The 16,973-nt window shown below is 55.1% G+C and overlaps 1 protein-coding gene across 1 annotated transcript in view; it reads left to right on the top strand.

Annotated features, from left to right (window-relative positions):
• Positions 1-918: 918 nt before the first annotated feature.
• Positions 919-16,973, top strand: part of RAB20 (RAB20, member RAS oncogene family) — a 28,354-nt gene continuing 12,299 nt past the window's right edge. The window contains exon 1 of the mRNA XM_008685032.2: positions 919-1,419. Coding sequence (XP_008683254.2) covers positions 1,248-1,419 — 172 coding nt within the window. The 5' untranslated portion in view covers positions 919-1,247. The remainder of the gene's footprint in view (positions 1,420-16,973) is intronic.

Genomic DNA, 16,973 nt, shown 5'->3' with positions numbered 1-16,973 from the left:
CCCGGGGGGGGGGGGGGGGGGGGGGGGGGGGAGAACTCTCGAGAAAGCGGGGGCCGCGTGTGGGGGCAGATAATGCGCAGAGTGTGGGCAGCACGGCAGGTGTCCGGCCAGAGAAGGCAGGAGTAAGGAAAGGTCGGTGTGGCCGTGACCTCCCGCTCCTGGGCCGCTCCGTGCGGGCGCCGCTCCCGCACCTGTGCCCCTCCCCCGTGCCTCACAGCACCTGAGTGCGCCACGTCCCGTTCGCCTCTCACAGGGACCCGCCGGCACACAGCGATCTCAGGAAACCACCGAGAGCACCGAGTGCCGCCCCAGCATTTTCTCTACAAGAAATACCAAACCACACGCGCGGCATATGGTAGAAGCATTTCAGGGTTCACTCAGAAAAGGAAGGAGGAAAGATTTTGCTAGTAGGCATTGCAACGGACACAGGCACTTTTCACTCCAGAGTTTTAGCCGGCCGCGGCCGTCCACCTTTCAGATACACGGCAGCATGAACGACTTCTTGCGGAAGCGAAGAGCACAAAACAAAAGCGGCACTGTCGGCCCCCCGCCCCGGCTTTCTCATCATTAACCGGCCGCGAGGTTTGCACAGACGCTCCTCGAAGGTGAACGTCTTACAACGGCCTTGACTCGTGGCTACATTTGCGCGCCCGCAGATAAGGGGTCCGCGCCGCTGGGGGAGCGGCGGCGGGCTGGACGCGCGCGGGCCCCCACCCCTCCCGCGGTGCCGCGGGGCACGTACGCGAGCTGCCCGAGCGAGCCCCCGGCCCGCGCACCGCCCACCCCGCCCCCGGGACCGAGTCCGAGGCCTGGCGCAGGAGCCACGGGCGGCGGGGGCGCGGTCAAGGTGGGGGCGGGGCGGGGCCCGGGGCGGAGGAGGGGCGTGGGGCGTGATCACAGGGCGGGCCTGGGGGCGTGACCGGAGCGGAGCCCGGGCGCCCCCGACGGGAGCGGACTGCCGCTGTCTGGACACCCCAGGTGGGCGCTGAGCTGGGTTTCCCGCTCCTGCCCCGGCTCAGAGACACACTTCCTCTTCCGCGCTCCCAGGCGTGGGAGCTGGAGGGTCCCCGCGGGTCCCCGCAAGTTCGGGGTCCCCGCGAGCCCGGGTCTCCGCGAATCCGGGTTCCCGCGAGTCTGGGTCCTCGCGAGTCCCGGGGTCCGAGCGTTCGGGGGGCGGCGGCCGGCTGCTCCAGCGGCGCACGGGCCGGACGGGCGCCGGGAGCAGGAGGGGGCCTTCCTGCAGGAAGATGAGGAAGCCCGATGGGAAGATCGTCCTTCTGGGGGACATGAACGTGGGCAAGACGTCGCTGCTACAGAGGTACATGGAGCGGCGCTTCCCGGACACGGTCAGCACGGTGGGCGGTGCTTTCTACCTAAAGCAGTGGCGCTCCTACAACATCTCCATCTGGGACACCGCAGGTGAGGGCGGGCACCGCTCGGGCCCGCTGTCCTGGGGCTCCGCAGACGGGGGGCTTCCGGCGGGAGAGAAGCATCCCCCAGGGCCGGGGTGTCCCGGGGCAGGACTTCGCCCAGGGCAGGGTCCCCGTGCACAGGTCCCACCTTTGCCCTGCATGTGACCCCATCTCGGGGTCAGGCCCCTAGTCACAGTGCGAGGCCGCTCTTGGCCCCTCTCTTGTTCTCCTTTGCTGGTTGGGAAACTTTAGCCACTAGGTGGGTCTTAGGGACAATACGGGTGACACTTGAAAAGCGCCCCTAGCTCCAAGGAGAGAAGCTCCTGGTGTCTTGTGTACCGTGTGGGGGCTTGGCTCCACCGTCCTGTCCCGAGCCTACTGATGGGAACCCCAAGCTGGTGCACATGATTTCATTTGATGTCCCCAACCACCTTGAGGGGGAGCAAAGCTGCTGCAATTACCCCTGGTTTTCAAAAGAGGAAGCTGAGCCCTAGAGCCTTCCCTACGGGGCTTCGTCAGGAGACCAGGAAGCTGAGCTCAGGCCTCGGCTCGCAGTCCTGAGCAATCTGCCTTTCCCACTTCACTTACCACCTGCCTGATCTCAGCTGCTGTGTGTCCTGGGGCTTTGAAGTGGCTTTCCGCAGAAGCATTTTTAAGATAGCGATGAATTATTTTTAGTACATGTGGTATTTGTGATTTTTCCAAAGTACAAATCACAGGGTCTTGATCCAGGCTTTTGGTTTGTTAACTCTGCAAAGGTACCCTGGCAATAGCGTTTACCTCCTTCCCCAGGAAGAGGAAGCAGATGCTTGAAGGAAGTAAAGACACTGTGAATCGTTGGGCACGTTTTCCATGAGCATGACTCCCAGAAGCCCAGCACTTTCAGAAGTGACCTATATACCCGAGGGTCCTGTCTCAAAAGGTTAGATGGCCAACTTGGGCGTGCCGGTGTGCTAAGTAAGCAAACTTAGAACTAGTTCTCTGTCCACAGTGGAGTTAGTGGAGTTCACCGATGTCCATGTGCCCTTCTCCGTCCGTTCTTTGCTGCTGTCTTTTTCAGTGCGGTGGTTAATGTCTGCCTGGATGATTTGTAGTCATGCTGTGAAAATAGCGTCTCCCAGGCACAAAGCTACCCCTCCCTGCTCTCTTCTCCAGGCGGCGCAGTGAGGTTCCCAGACCCTTGACCTAAGCTGACTTTCTAGCACTAAGTGTTCGGCAGGGATGGAACACACGCTCTCGAAGTCACATCAGATTGAAGGGACTCGGCTGCCTGTTCTGTGCAGGGCTGGCCCTGTGGATCCTGTAGCTGGCCGGCGGGCCCTCGTTGCTGTCCTTGGTTTACAAGGGGATGATGCGGGATTAGTGTTGGGGTCCCACACCGAGCGGCCCTGTAGCGGCTGCCGTCAGAAGCTGGCCTGTACCTTGTGCACTGGTGTTTCTGGGATAGGAGCTGACCTCTAGTGTGAGAGCAGGTGTCTATGGTGTCACGAGTATGAAGTAGCAAAATAATTTCGACTGGCCACTTTCTTCAGTGACCAGGGCATGATGCAGCCGGAATCTTGGTCACCAGAGGGTTTTGTAATACAGCAGATGACATGCCCTAGACATCTCGTCCGGCTCCCGGGGGCGGCGACTCATTTCCTGGCTGCTGCCTTCTTGTTCCTGGAACCCTTAGTGTGAGCCGGGTCCGGCTCCCGGGGCTGCGGGGGTGGCCAGGCCCTGTCCCTGCAGGCTGACCTGTGTACACATGCACAGGGTGACCGAGGCTTGGCGTTGGCGCTGACACAGGCCATCTCTGTGCCTGGCACCCCAGCCACTGGGGGTTATGGGCCACCCGGAAGTCTAAGTGATGCCCGGACATGTGTGAATAGATACCTTTTCCTAAGTCTTTGTTGGAAATTCAAAAGTTTAGCTCTGAAGGGGATTCTCCTTCCTCCTTGTCTTGCTCTTGAACGTTCTTCCCATTCCACACGTCGTGTTTTAAGCTGTGTTCATTTTACTTTTCATAGCCAAGGTAGAGGGTAAGGACCCGCCAGAGGATTGTTTTTAGTGCCGGCCCCGGTCACAGGAGGTGGCTGGGGTGGGAAAGTGGGGGTGTGCGGTGTCAGGCTGCTCAGTAGTAAAGGTGAGAGGAGGGGTCCGAGGGTCTTCCTCTCGTCCTTTCCAGCAACAGGGTAGCTGGCTGCTGGCAGCTGGAGAGGGGAGGAGAGGTTTGCCTGGCTGGTTAATAGGTATCTTATTCAGTGACACAAGAGGCCTTCCGAAGGGGGTGAGATCACGTCCAGGTCCGGAATGGAGGCTGGCAGAAGCTAAGACGGATTCAGACTTTGGTCTGTCCAGGTGCCGTGCGTTCCGTTCATTGTGCCTTGCTCATTCCAACCCTTGCCTAGTTGGGCAGACAGATGTGGGGCATTCACCGTGAAGGTTTGATACATTCTGGAAGCAAAAGCGGTTGCCTGGAGACGAGATGGGGCCCCAGCAGAATCCACCACCACTCTCTTCTTGGGCATGCCTTTGGTTGGTCTGAACGGTCTGAAAAGATGTTGCCCATCATTCAGCAAAGTCAACCCAGCCCCTCCTACACGCCTGGGGCTGCTGCTCCCTGGGCTTTCCACTCCAGGGCAGGGGGAGAGGCCACAAGGAAAGAAGTGGTATCATTTCACATTGGATCATCCAAAGAAACTCCATCTCCGGAGCCCTGGAAAGCTAGCCGCCCCCTCCCTTATTCCTTCTCCCCAGGGCTGCAGTCCCTGGAGGGGGAGATGTGGCTCACTTTTTCATCCCCAGTATCTGTCCCATGAAGACCCCTTTGGGACACGCATCCCCTTTCCTCCAGGAACACGTTCCCTGTTTCCATCCGAGCTCCCACTGAAAACACCTTAACGTCCATATTTCTACCTCGCGTCTTCATGCCGGCTTGTGTATCCTTGCGTACAGACAATGCGGGTTTTCTCTACCATGCTCCCCGCTTCCTCCTGAGCCCTCGCTAGCAGGGCTGCTCGAATAGTATTTCTAGCGGCCTGTGCGAGGCGGGGCAGGCTCTTTCTAACATGCGTCTTAGAGTCTTCCTGCCTCTGCCCGTTGCCTAGTTCCAAAGCCAGGTGCAGCTTTGTCCAGCGGTCCCCGCTCTCAGGACAGCATCAGGGTGAGTACTCTGCCGCCTCTCTGACAAGCACCGCAAACCTAGGGGCTTCACACGCGGGTCAGAAGAACTCCGTGGGTCCGAGGAGTCAGCCGTCTCTGCTCCCCTCTGGAGGCGCCGGAGGGAATCTGTTTCTGTGCCTTCTCTACCTTCTGGAGACTGCCTGCATCCTGTGGCTCCTTCACCCTCCATCTTCAAGGCCATGGTGTCTTCATCGTGTCTCTCAGACCCTGACTGTCAAACCCGCCTCTCCCACGTTTAAAGGACCCCTGAGTCCACTGGGCTTATCTTGTTAATCTTTAAGCTCAGCTGGTTGGCAACTCTCCTTTGTCTGTGACGTTAGCTCCCCCTTGCCATGTGACATAACCTCTCCACAGGCTCCAGGGTTTAGGACTTCTTTGCCGGGTGGGGGTGTGTGCCATTCTACCAGCCACAGCCACTGACCGCAGGTGTGATTTTGTGGCTATTTCGTGTCTCCACCTCATTTTCCTCCTGTATAAAATGGGGACGGTTGTAGCAGCCACCTGAAGTGTTGTTAGGAATCGGTGGGTTAATCTTGGCAAAGTGCTTGAAGAGTAGTGCCTGTGAGTGTTTGCTGAAGAAGCGATCCTCTCCCAGCCCTGGGTGCTCATGACACGGTCACCACCAGCAGGTCTGTCACAGAAGGACAGGAGAGGCTCGGGTGGGCCCCCAGTAAGTAATTCTGCGATACATGGCGAGATCGAAGGGGCGGAGATTCAGAGCACTTGGGGTAATGACTCTGTGTGGAGATGTGTTCTTTCTATGCCTAATTTGTTAGCGATTTTTATCGTGAGTGGGTGTTGAGTTTTGATGCATGCTCTGCTACATCTGAGGAGACGATCATATGATTCATTCCTTTCATTCTGTTAATGGGACGTGTCACATTGATTTGTGGTTGTTGAACCATCCTTGCATCCCAGAGGTGACAGTTGGTTTAAGAGCTTTCTCTGGAATAACTTTGGTACAGCCCAGGAGAAGATGCTGCAGTTCTGGGTATGAAATCGTAGTACCTGTGAAGTTAGCTGAGAGGTCTTGGCCCCTGTGCCAGAGCCAAGGGCCTCGGCCCCGTGAGTGTCTGAAGGATGGGGAGGTGCACAGCAGAAGATACCAGATGGGATGGGCCGTCCTTGAGGACTGTGAGCCCCCAGCGTTCTCCTTCCACTCTGCATAGAAGCCTCAGCCCCCAGCTCCACCTGGAGGCAGGGGCTGATCACCGATCCTTCGGACTGGCCTGTGAGGACTGTGTAGTTTAAAAAGTGTCAAGGGCTTGGTGCCGACGTGGGAAAGCCTGCACCAAGTGCGGAGCTGAGGGTGCAGGACTCAGATCTTCGTTGGCTCCCTGATTACGTTAGCGCGGCTGCTGAGTGGTTCTGGAGGTCCGAATATGCTGGCCCTGAGCCGACCAGTTGGTATTTTGTGACGGGAGAGCGTGTGGTGGACGCCATCCCCTTCCCGTAGATCAGACTGACCTGGGCCCTCCCTGGTCGTCATAAATAAGGTTTTATTGGCACACAGCCATGCTAATGCATTTGTAGTCCGTGGCTCCTTTAGCCCTGGAGCAGTCGAGCTGACCCGTGGCTACAGAGACCATAGAGCACAGAAAGAGAAAAACATGTACAATCCCACCCTTTGCAGAAAGTTTGCTGACCCCTGGTTTGGGTCCTGTAGAGGGGAGAACACTTCTCTAAAAGTCCTTTCTGTGGTTATAGAAACTCCCCACAGAGTCCAGCATTCAGTGATTGGGGGAGCCCATGATCCCTTACAGGCAACGAGGGGCACTGTGTGGGTCCCCTCTGAGCAGCTGGACTGGTGTAAGGGTGGGGCTTGGACTTAAGATTGACATGAGCCCCCACTAAAAAAAGTTCTTGGAAAAAATCTTGGTTTGCATTTGAGGTCTGGATGCTAACTGCAGAGCCCGTGTTGTGGGCGAGCCCACATCTTCGGAGGTGGGTCCGCATGTGTACCGCTCCTGCAGGCTTCGAGTGGGCACCCTCTGCGTGCAAGGCCGCATTTGCAGAATTCCTCTGCTCTTTTGATCAGAAACAGTGGCCTGAATATGAATGTGGGTGTTAAGACAGGTGGAAGGAAACCGAGGGTTCTGGGTTCGGCGGGGCAGACAAAGCGCCATTATACTGCGAGACTTAGTGGACAAAGGATGCCTGTGAACAGTGCGTGTGCTGGGAGGTCAGCCCAGAGTCCTCCTGGAGGGGGCGCCGAGGATTCTGGGGGTGGGAAGAGGTATTTTAGGCTCACTAGTGTGGTGCTGATTCAGGAGAATTTAACTAATTAAGGTCAACCGTACTCATTAACTAATGCCTGAATCCCGTGTAATGTCTCTGGAAGATAATGTAGGCTTTATAATTTCAACTCGAACTTGCTCCTCATGCTTTGTTGAGATTTCACATAACTTCCCTTTCTGTAAACAAATGTTTACACACAGCTGTACACACATGTACATACACATGAACTTAAATGACTGTTCATCCTTTTTAATTTTTATTTAAAAAATATTGTTTATTTGAGAGCGAGTGAGCGAGAGAGCAGGAGCAGGGAGAAGAGGGAGAAGAAGACTCCCCGCTGAGCAAGAAGCCCCATGTGGGATTCGATCCGAGAACCCGGGGTCATGACCTGAGCTGAAGGCAGACACTTCACCGACTGAGCCCCAGGCAGCCCATGACTGTTCATTCTTAGAGGAATGGCTTCATCATGTGATGACAGATTTTCCTGGTCCTGCTGTCGTGTGCCGTAGGAAGATTCCAGCGTTCACGTCAAAGGTGGAGTGGAGGCAGGCCGGCCCGGATTTCCAGATCCACAGAGTGACACAGTGGTGAGCTCGCTGGGTTTTCTTTTTGCCTCATTTATCCTGGAGCTGGAGCTGAAGAAGCCAGCAACCCAGAAATGCCAAAGGGTACAGACAAAACAAAACAAAATTAAAGGCCTGTTTTTTCACCAAAAGATCAGGAAAGAGGTAGCCTAGTAAACAAAACTTTTATTTATGTATATATATATTTATTTATGTACTTATTTTTGTTAGTTTTTTAGAAGATATATATATATATATATTTTTTTTTTTTAGAGAGAGAGAGAGAGCACTGTGCAAGCAGGGGCAGGGGCAGAGGGAAAGAATCTCAAGCAGATTCCCCTCTGAGCCTGATGCGGGGCTCGATCCCACAACTCCAAGTTCACGACCTGAGCCAAAATCAAGAGTCTGACGCTCAACTGACTGAGCCACCCAGGCCCCCAACAAACCTTTTATTTTTAATTTTTTTAAAAAAGATTTTATTTATTCATTCAACAGAGAGAGAGACAGCGAGAGAGGGAACACAAGCAGGGGGAGTGGGAGAGGAAGAAGCAGGCTCATAGCGGAAGAGCCTGATGTGGGACTTGATCCCAGAACGCCGGGATCACGCCCTGAGCCAAAGGCAGACGCTTAACGACTGAGCCACCCAGGCGCCCCCCCAACAAACCTTTTAGACAACAACTGGTGTACTCCAGCCAAACGCTCAGAAAAAGCTGGGGCACCCCATCCCCACCATCAAGATCTCGTAGGAGCTGGGGCTCTCATCCCTGCCGGGGGGTGACAAGCTCTCCCCCTCGGCGCTGCCCATGGAGGCTGCATGGGGAGTCTGGACTTCTGCCTCCTCTTGTTAGGAAGGAGAAGTACCTGCCCCAGTCCCCAGCCCCCAGCCCCTGCTGGGACGAAGGAGCCATCTCAAAAGGAAGATTTAAGGGGCGCCTACATGGCTCAAGCGGTTAAGTGTCTGTCTTCGGCTCAGGTTATGATCCCAGGTCCTGGGATCGAGTCCCCGCATTGGGCTCCCTGCTCTGCGGGGAGCCTGCTTCTCCCTCTGCCTCTGCTGCTCCCCCTGCATGTGCTGTCTGTCAAATAAATAAATAAAATCTTAAAAAAAAAAAAAGGAAGATTTAAGTGAGATCCAGTGTCTGATAGCACAGGATGGAAATGTCCAGGTTTTAATAAAAAAAAAAAAGCACTCATGATGTAAGAACCAGGAAGCTCTCCAACGGAGTCAAAAAGGACAATTAGGAGAGGCCAGCCCGGGGCGGGCAGAGGTGGCGGCGTTACCCAGCAAGGACTCGAAAGCAGCCGACCTAAGCCTGCTTCCGTGAATAATCATGGACCCCTAAACAAATGACAAAAAATAGAGAGCCCAGCGAAAACAGATTTGAAGAAGACCCACATGGAAATTTTTTTTTTTTTTTTAAGATTTTATTTATTTGACGAGAGAGAGACAGCCAGTGAGAGGGAATACAAGCAGGGGGAGTGGGAGAGGAAGAAGCGGGCTCCCAGCGGAGGAGCCTGATGCGGGGCTCGATCCCAGAACGCCGGGATCACACCCTGAGCCGAAGGCAGACACTTAACGTCTGAGCCACCCAGGCGCCCCCCACATGGAAATTTCTGAATGAAAAAAGTGCAGTAACAGAAACAGTGGGCGGATTCCCCAGCCAGGTGGCGGGGAGAAAGGAAGGGTCCATGTGGGAAGACAACAGCAAACACTGGCCAGCCTGGAGCACGGAGAGAAAGTAGAGAGGGAGGCGGACAGAGCCCGGCGACCAGCGGGGCCGAAGACCAGCCCGCGCCGTCCCCGTTCTGGAAGGACAGGAGAAAGGTGAGGCTGACGGAGTCCTAGAAGAAAGAATGGCCGGGAGCTTCCCAAATTCGGCCAGAGACAGAAGCCTGCAGGTTCCCGGAGCTGAGAGAACCCCAAGCAGGATAAACCGAAAGAGAGCCTTGCCAAGACATGTCACACCTGAATTCTGAAGACGAAAGACAAGGAAGAAGTCTCGAAAGCAGCCAGAGGAAAAACCGAAGCAGAATGACGGCGGTATCATCCGACCCCGTGGCGGCCAGAGAGAAGGCATCTTTCCCAAGTGCTCACAGCGAAGGTGAAGAAGGCTGATGCCTGATTCTCGCCCATCTGCTGTCCCCACGCCTGACTGTGGAGACAGCTCCTGTCGCACGTGCCTCGGGGCGGACTCCGGCTTTCTTCTGTTCTTCACATAGTGGCATGCTCTTTCGTACTTCGTACGCTATGTAGGCCTACTGGGGAAGTTTTTTCCCACATGAATTTTATATTTTAAAGATTTTATTTATTTGAGAGAGAGAGACAGAGAGAGCACAAGCAGGGGGAGAAGCAGAGGGAGAGGGAGAAGCAGACTCCCTGCTGAGCCGGGAGCTGGACATGGGGCTGGATCCCAGGGCCCTGGGATCATGACCTGAGCTGAAGGCAGACCCTTAACCACTGACCACCCAGGTGCCCCTCCCCATGAATTTTAAGAGCTTTGGCTTTGTAGTTTAAAAATTGGCAACATGTTTTGTTTAGGTAATAGTTTTTGTTTTTTTGGTAAAGTTGTCTAGGTTGTGTTTTATTTTTAAGTAAGGTTTATTGAATGTTTGCCTCTATGCAGTAAAATTCACTTTTTTTAGTGTATAGTTAGGAGTTTGGACGCATACACAGTTGTGTGACCACAATCAAAATACAAACCGTTTCTACCATTTAAAACAGTCTTGTGTCCCTGGGAGTCTCTCCTGCTCACTGCCGGCCCAGATAGCACCGGCTTGTCTCTGTCCCGAGAGCTTGGTCTTCTCTAGACTCCTAGAGTTTGGAGCATTTTGAGTCTGGCTTCTTTTGTTTAACGCATGTGAATTCATCTGTGCTGTGGCGAGTGTCCAATCCTGTCGGTCCCCCCGGCGGAAGGAGACTTGGATTGCTTTCAGTTTTTGATGATTATGGATGAAGCCTCTATCACTATTCACAGAGGTTTTTGCGTAAACATAAATTTTCATCTCTTAGGTGAATTACCTACGAGTAGGCTATTTGGGTTTTATGGTCAGTGTACGTTCAACACCAGCTGACCCAACACCATTTGTGACAAGGTTAGTTTTGTGTTTGCCTTTATTTGTCCCATAGGATTTGAGATTTCTGTTTTCATGGACAGACTTGGAGGATTTATTATGTAGGTAATTAACACGCAGCCACCTTGGTGAGGAAGATAGTCTGCTGCTTGTTTTCCTTAGCTGACTTGATGCATGCTCGTGTGGGTAATTCTGCAATGCAGGTCCGTTCATTTCTCCGATGCTGTAACGCACGTGTGTCCAGAACGAGGCAGGGCGTGGGCAGAGTGGCCCAAGGAGTAAGAGACCTAGGAATTGTAAGGTTTTAGTCTTGATTTTTTTTCTTGGCCATAAAGCACACATTTCATGGTTCGTTTTGGTCTCAGCAGAGTTTTTTAGAAAGAAGTTCACTTGTGAACTTGGTGAGAGCTGCTGCGGCCACGAATCCCTTGGTTTCCTGCAATAGATTATTTCCAGCCCGCATTCAAACTCTAGCCCTCCGAGCTCCGCCTTCACCTGAACGCAGGCCCTTACTCTAGTATTTGTATTTCAGCACGCGCCAAGCGGAGCTTGTAGCATTTCTTCAGTTGTTGATTTGTCCGTTGACCCGAAGGCTGAGGGTGTACGAGGATGGCTCCCTGCCCTCCCCCTGGCCTGGCCTCCCCATGCGCTGGGCTCCGGCTTCTGAAACAGCTCAGCTCCCTACCACCCTCCCCCTCCTTTTTCACGTGGATCCGTTGGCCTTGGACCCGCAGGCGCAGAGGCGCGTGGCTTTGACCTCTGGGTTTGCTGGCAGCAAACGCGAGACCAGTCCGGCCCTCGCGGGAGCCGTGATTCGGCCCTGGAGCGGCTCCAGGGTCTCCGTCCGGGCCGGGCGGGCGTCACTCGGTCCCACCCGTGTACCGGCGCACAGGCTGCAACGGCGGAGGCCGGCGCGATTCCGCACCACCGTCGCTCTTCCCAACCTCTTCCTCTTCGAGATGAGACAGACCCTGGAAGCTGGTGTCCCATGTCCGACGGCCAGCTGGTGGCGGAACCGCGGCCGGCGCCAGAGTGTGGGGAGTCTGCGGCCTCCTGTGTCCTGGCCAGTGAGGTCACCTCGGGCGCCTGCGCTCCGCAGCCTCCCCGGCCTCGGTCGGCTGGGAGGTCGAGGTGGCGCTCGTGCGGAGAAGCCGCTCGGAGGTGCTTGCTGAGGGGCGTCCAGGTGGCTGAGGTGCGGCAGGTGCCGCCCCGGACCGTGTGAGCAGCAGGGCTCGGTCTTGGCTCCCGCGGCGCCCATCACGCTGGGTGAGTTACAGGGATTCCCGCGGCCTCCCCTCTGCGGGAAGCCAGCCCGGGCCGCGTGGGGGGCGGGGCAGGATCGGAGGCCGCTGGACGTCGGACGGGATGACGTCGGACGGGATGGCGTCGGACGGATGACGTCGGACGGATGGCGTCGGACGGAATGACGGCGGACGGAATGTCGTCAGACGGAACGCTGTCCTTCCCGCGCTGTGACCCTCTGCTCCCTGCGCGCGCCCGCGGGTCCCCACCGCCTTGGGGGCGGCACCCAGGCACGAGGCTGAGGCGGAGGCTAGCAGCCTCTGGTCGGCAGGGCACAGACCCCGCCCGCCAGGCGGCCGCCGTGTGAGGGCCTGGCCGTGCCTGGTTGGCGCACCTCTGGGAGGACGGTTGGTGGGCGTTTGCCTGTCCAGCTTGTGGCTTCCGGGGCCGTGCGGGGGCATCTGGCAGGCGGCAGCCTGACCTCGCTTCTGGAAGAGTGCGGGCCCTGGGGTCCCGTCTCCCTCCTCAGCCCCTGTGTGCCTCGGCTCCCCGTGGCAGACCCGTTCAGTGGACCTAAAGATTGTAAACTGTCCCCACGGCGTCTCCAGCTGGGGACACCGCCGAGAGCCCGGAGCGCTCAGCCCGTCTGGGCGTCCATCCGGGCTGCCGTGTCTGGGTTCAGGGCCAGTCCCGGGGGCCGCGGGAGAGCCGTCCGTTCGCTGGAGCGCTGTTTGGGAAGCGTTGTTTTTCTGTTTTTGGTAGAGTAACAAAAGACCTTTTCTCTTTTAGCTGCTCCTGTGTTTATTTGTGGATCTACCGTTGGCGCAGGAGTGACCCTCGGGAAGGGGGGCTGGGGGCGAGGGGGGCGGCGGGCGAGCCTCCCTCTGGCTCAGACCTCGCCTGTCTACACGTCTGCACGGAGTCGGGCTGTGGACGTTCTCCTTCCCTCTCCCACGACTTCATTGTGTGTTTCCTCTGTTATAATGAGAAATCCGGCGTCCTCTTGAACGTGCCCTTCTTCAGTGTCAGCCCCGGTAGCTGCTTTTCAGCAGCATCGCGAAGACCCCAACAAGGTGCTGGACGTTCTGCAAGTTTCCATACTGCCGGAGGACCATGCACCTGGCCCTGGAGTCCTGAGCGCTTAGCAAGCGTTTAGGAGTCTGTAGCAGCCGGGCTGGGCGGTCCGACTTATGGGTTCTCAGAGAGCTTCTTAGTCTCTGTGGTGGCTTTTTGCTCCTCAAACACACATGCAAGATATGCATTTTGCTGGGGAATGGCGAAAACGTGGGAAAGTTGACATATTTTTGTTTTTTCCTTTTTTTCTGAAAATTAGAGGTGCACTTTTTTTATTTTTATTTTTTATTTTTTTAAAGAGAGAGGGTTTTGTTTTTTAACATTTTATTTATTTGACAGAGAGAGAGACAGCCAGCCAGAGAGGGAACACAAGCAGGGGGAGTGGGAGAGGAAGAAGCAGGCTCCCAGCCGAGGAGCCTGATGTGGGGCTTGATCCCAGATCGCCAGGATCACGCCCTGAGCCAAAGGCAGACATTTAACGACTGAGCCACCCGGGCGCCCCAAAGAGGTGCACTTTAAAAAAAAAAAGATTTATTTATTTGAGGGAGAGAGAGAGAGCAGGAGCAGGGGGAGTGGCAGAGGGAGAGGGAGAAGCAGACTCCCGCTGAGCAGGGAGCCCGGTGCGGGACTCCATCCCAGGACGCTGGGATCATGACCTGAGCTGAAAGCAGACCCTTCACTGGCTGAGCCACCCAGGCGCCCCAGAAATGCAGTGTCCTAACTAAAGTTGCCTAGCTATTGCACTCACGTTCATTTTTGTATTCTGCCAATCTGTTTTCCTATTTATCCTTTGACAGGTCTTAATTTCATTATTAGGACCCTTCACAGGCATCAAGAGAGATCGTGGGGTAGATAAACACTGATGTCCGAAGCCTTTTCGTTCAGGTTACACCTGAAATGCTTCTCTGTATTTGAAAGTCAATGTTCAGCTGTAAAGAACAGCTTGAATGTGCTGCTGTTCGTGTTGGCCGATTAGCCACCTTGCAGTCCTTCAGGGACCCCGTTTCAGCAGCCTCCCCGAGATGACGCTCCATCGCCGATTTTGGCCAGATTAACAGTGGCTACTTACCTAGCGCTTACTGTCTACACCAGGGCTGTTCCCAGCTCTGTACTTGTGTAAGCTCCTGAATCCTCCTAGGACCCTGGAAGGTTGTGGGGTCACATCCTGTGCGGGTTACCCAAAGCCTGAAGCGGCCGAGCTGGGCAGACTGCCCCAGGCTTTCTGCACGTGGTCACCCAGCCGTGCGTGTCCTTCCCAGAGGTGACCTCTACTCGAAGGGAGAGTGAGCCTGTGACGAGCTCTGAGTGGTGCGCGCACACACACACACACACGATGGCACGATGGCACGATGGCACGATGGCACGATGTGGACCACTGTGCCTGTTTAGTACCTGTGAAGTGCAGCACCCCGCAGTGGTGGGTTAAAAATAGTGCCAGTCGGGGCGCCTGGGTGGCGCAGTGGTTAAGCATCTGCCTTCGGCTCAGGGTGTGATCCCGGTGTTCTGGGATCGAGTCCCACATCAGGCTCTTCCGCTGGGAGCCTGCTTCTTCCTCTCCCACTCCCCCTGCTTATGTTCCCTCTCTTGCTGGCTGTCTCTCTCTGTCAAATAAATAAATAAAATCTTAAAAAAAAAAATAGTGCCAGCCTTTGGGCCACCTGCCTCAGAACGAATAGGATTCGTGTCATCCGCTCTTTTCCCACATAGAGTTACCCTAACAGTCCGTGCCTGAGGCTGTGTTCTCAGACAGAGCCAGTCAGTCAGTACAGTGTTGGACTTGTGCCCTCGAGACATAGGTCCAGAATCTGTCACCCCCCCCATCAGCCGCGCCGTTCCTGGGTAATCTTGTCCAAGAAGGGCCATTGGGATGCTGTGCCCCATGCCATGACCTCGTGGGCCTGGTTTGGTGGCCGTGCAGGTGTCCGTGTCCGAGTCCTGGGGAAGGATGAGCACTTCCTGTGGTTTGTGGTACGAACGCTCAGCCTGGCCTGTTCGCGAACACTCGGGGTCGGGTTGAGCCTGCGTGCCGGGAAGCCTCCCAGGGCCGTGGCCCCACACAGAGATGGGTGGCCTGCAAGTCACCATGTCCTCTAAAAACGGCGTTTCTGCTCAGAAATAGAAGGCTGATGTGTGACTGTGTGTCTTGCGGAAAGCCGTTGTCTTGTGCCATTTCTTGAAGTAACTTAAGCCACACAACAGTTTAGTGCCAACTTTTAACTAACAGCTGCGTTTGGGAGTCAGCGGATTTTTTTTTTTTTAGCTGAATCAGTCGGGACAGTTTTCTGTAGGGATATTGTCCCGTCTCCTAGTTTCAGCTGCCTTGTCCTCAGACTGTAGTAGTGACCCTGATTTCCAGGGTTGGTTCTGAAGCTCAGAACGGCGACTCACTAGACCCGCACACGTGCTTCCTTCCTTCCCCGGGGGCCCAGCAGGACCCTCGGCGCTGGTAAGGGGGGTGAACTGTCCTCGTTCCTATCTCATGGCTATTCTTTGACCTGCTAAGGAATAACTTCTGGGATTATTGATGGGCGTGGTTTGGGTTGGACATTGAATTTTCATGTATGTTGCCGAATGCTGAGTTCCAGCTTCCAGTCAGAGACCAAACGACCACTGTTTCTGTGGAGTCAGATTATCCAATAGGAATAAAGAATTTAAAAGTAAAATGGTAGCATGTTGGCCAAAGTCCAGGTACGGTAATCATGAGCTGCTTAAACTTGAGGAATGCTGGGTATAAAGAGGGCCCCTCCAGCCCATTAAAGGGCATATTCTGTAGCCTCTGCCCTTTTCACATACTGCTCTGTACCTGTTCTTGGGGCTTGGGGTGAGGGTTTTGTTATCTTCCTACTTTGTGCTGACTCTCAATTCCGTGCCTGTCTAAGCTTGAGGAGTCTTGTGTGGCCATCTCCAAGTTCCCTCTGGTTTCAGTCTTATTCTGTGTCCAGAATGAACACTTAGTAGGTGTGAATCCCTTCGTTCGCTCACCCAGTCAGCACTGTGCACCTGCCACGCTTTGGGTGCCGTGCGGAGCTCGGGGACGAGCAGTGAACGAGGCACACGTCTTTCCTTGTGGGACCACCCTCTGTTGGAGAGGTGACGGCAGGCAGAAAGGGCTTGTACGACCCCCTTGTGCTGTGAAGGCAAGGTGGGTGGGTGGGATTTATCCTCATTTAGATTTGAGGGTGTGGTGGCTCATTGTCCCCCGTGGAAAGGACGGCCTGCCTCCGTTTGCACGTTAACTTCCTCGTCCACGAGGTATACCCCGTGTAACACGGTATTCTCACTGTGCGCCCTTACACGGCTGTGTCTCCTTGACGTCTTTCAGCCGGTGATGACATCTGTCTGGCTCCCTCATTAAATGAGCTAAAAAAGATTTTTAACATATGTTTACTTCTTTATGTTTAAAGTAGGCTCTGTGTCCAATGTGGGGCTCAGACTCAACGACCCTGAGATAAGAGTTGCATGCTCTACTGACTGAGCCAGCCAGGCCCCTCAGTATTTACATTTTATATCTGTTTGGGAGTCATGATTTTGCCCTTTCTTGAAAATTGCCCTCTAACATGTTTCAGAGTAGCATTGCTCTAAAAAAAGCTTGCCCATATCTCATTCTTTTCCTAACAGAATTTAGAGGCCCTCCATTTCTTTTATGTATTTATTTTTAAAGATTGCATTTATTTATTTGACAGAGAGAGAGGTGGGGGGAGAGCACAGACAGGGGGAGGAGCAGAGAGAGAAGGACAAGCAGACTCCATGCTGAGCTGGGAGCCCCATGCGGGGCTCGATCCCAGGACCCCCACGCGGGGCTCGATCCCAGGACCCCGAGATCATGACCTGAGCTGAAGGGAGCTGCTCCACCGACTGACCCACCCAGGTGCCCCCAAACCCTCATTGTCTGGCATTTCCTTATGCAGACTGTTCATTCCACGGTCTGTGTAGGGGCTGCTGACTCCCTGAGCGGCTGCACGAGCGCTCCGGGCCTCTGCTTCCAGATCTGTGAGCTGTGCCCCCGAACAGTCGGGGAGGGCGAACTGCACGTGTGTGCACGTAGGCATACGTGTGTACATGCGTGCGTATGCACGCACCTGTACACGCGTGTCTAGCTTGACGTTCCGCCTGGCACCTGAGGTGGGATCTCAGAGTTGGCTCCTCCGGCAGTTCTGAGCCAGACTCGAGGACCCTGGTGGGGACACTGAGGCCCAGGGACATCTGT

Source organism: Ursus maritimus, unplaced genomic scaffold (assembly GCF_017311325.1).
Source record: "Ursus maritimus isolate PB19 unplaced genomic scaffold, ASM1731132v1 scaffold_10, whole genome shotgun sequence".
NCBI classification, from domain to species: domain Eukaryota; kingdom Metazoa; phylum Chordata; class Mammalia; order Carnivora; family Ursidae; genus Ursus; species Ursus maritimus.
Note: the sequence above shows the minus strand (reverse complement) of the source record. Positions and strands in the feature narration are given on the sequence as shown.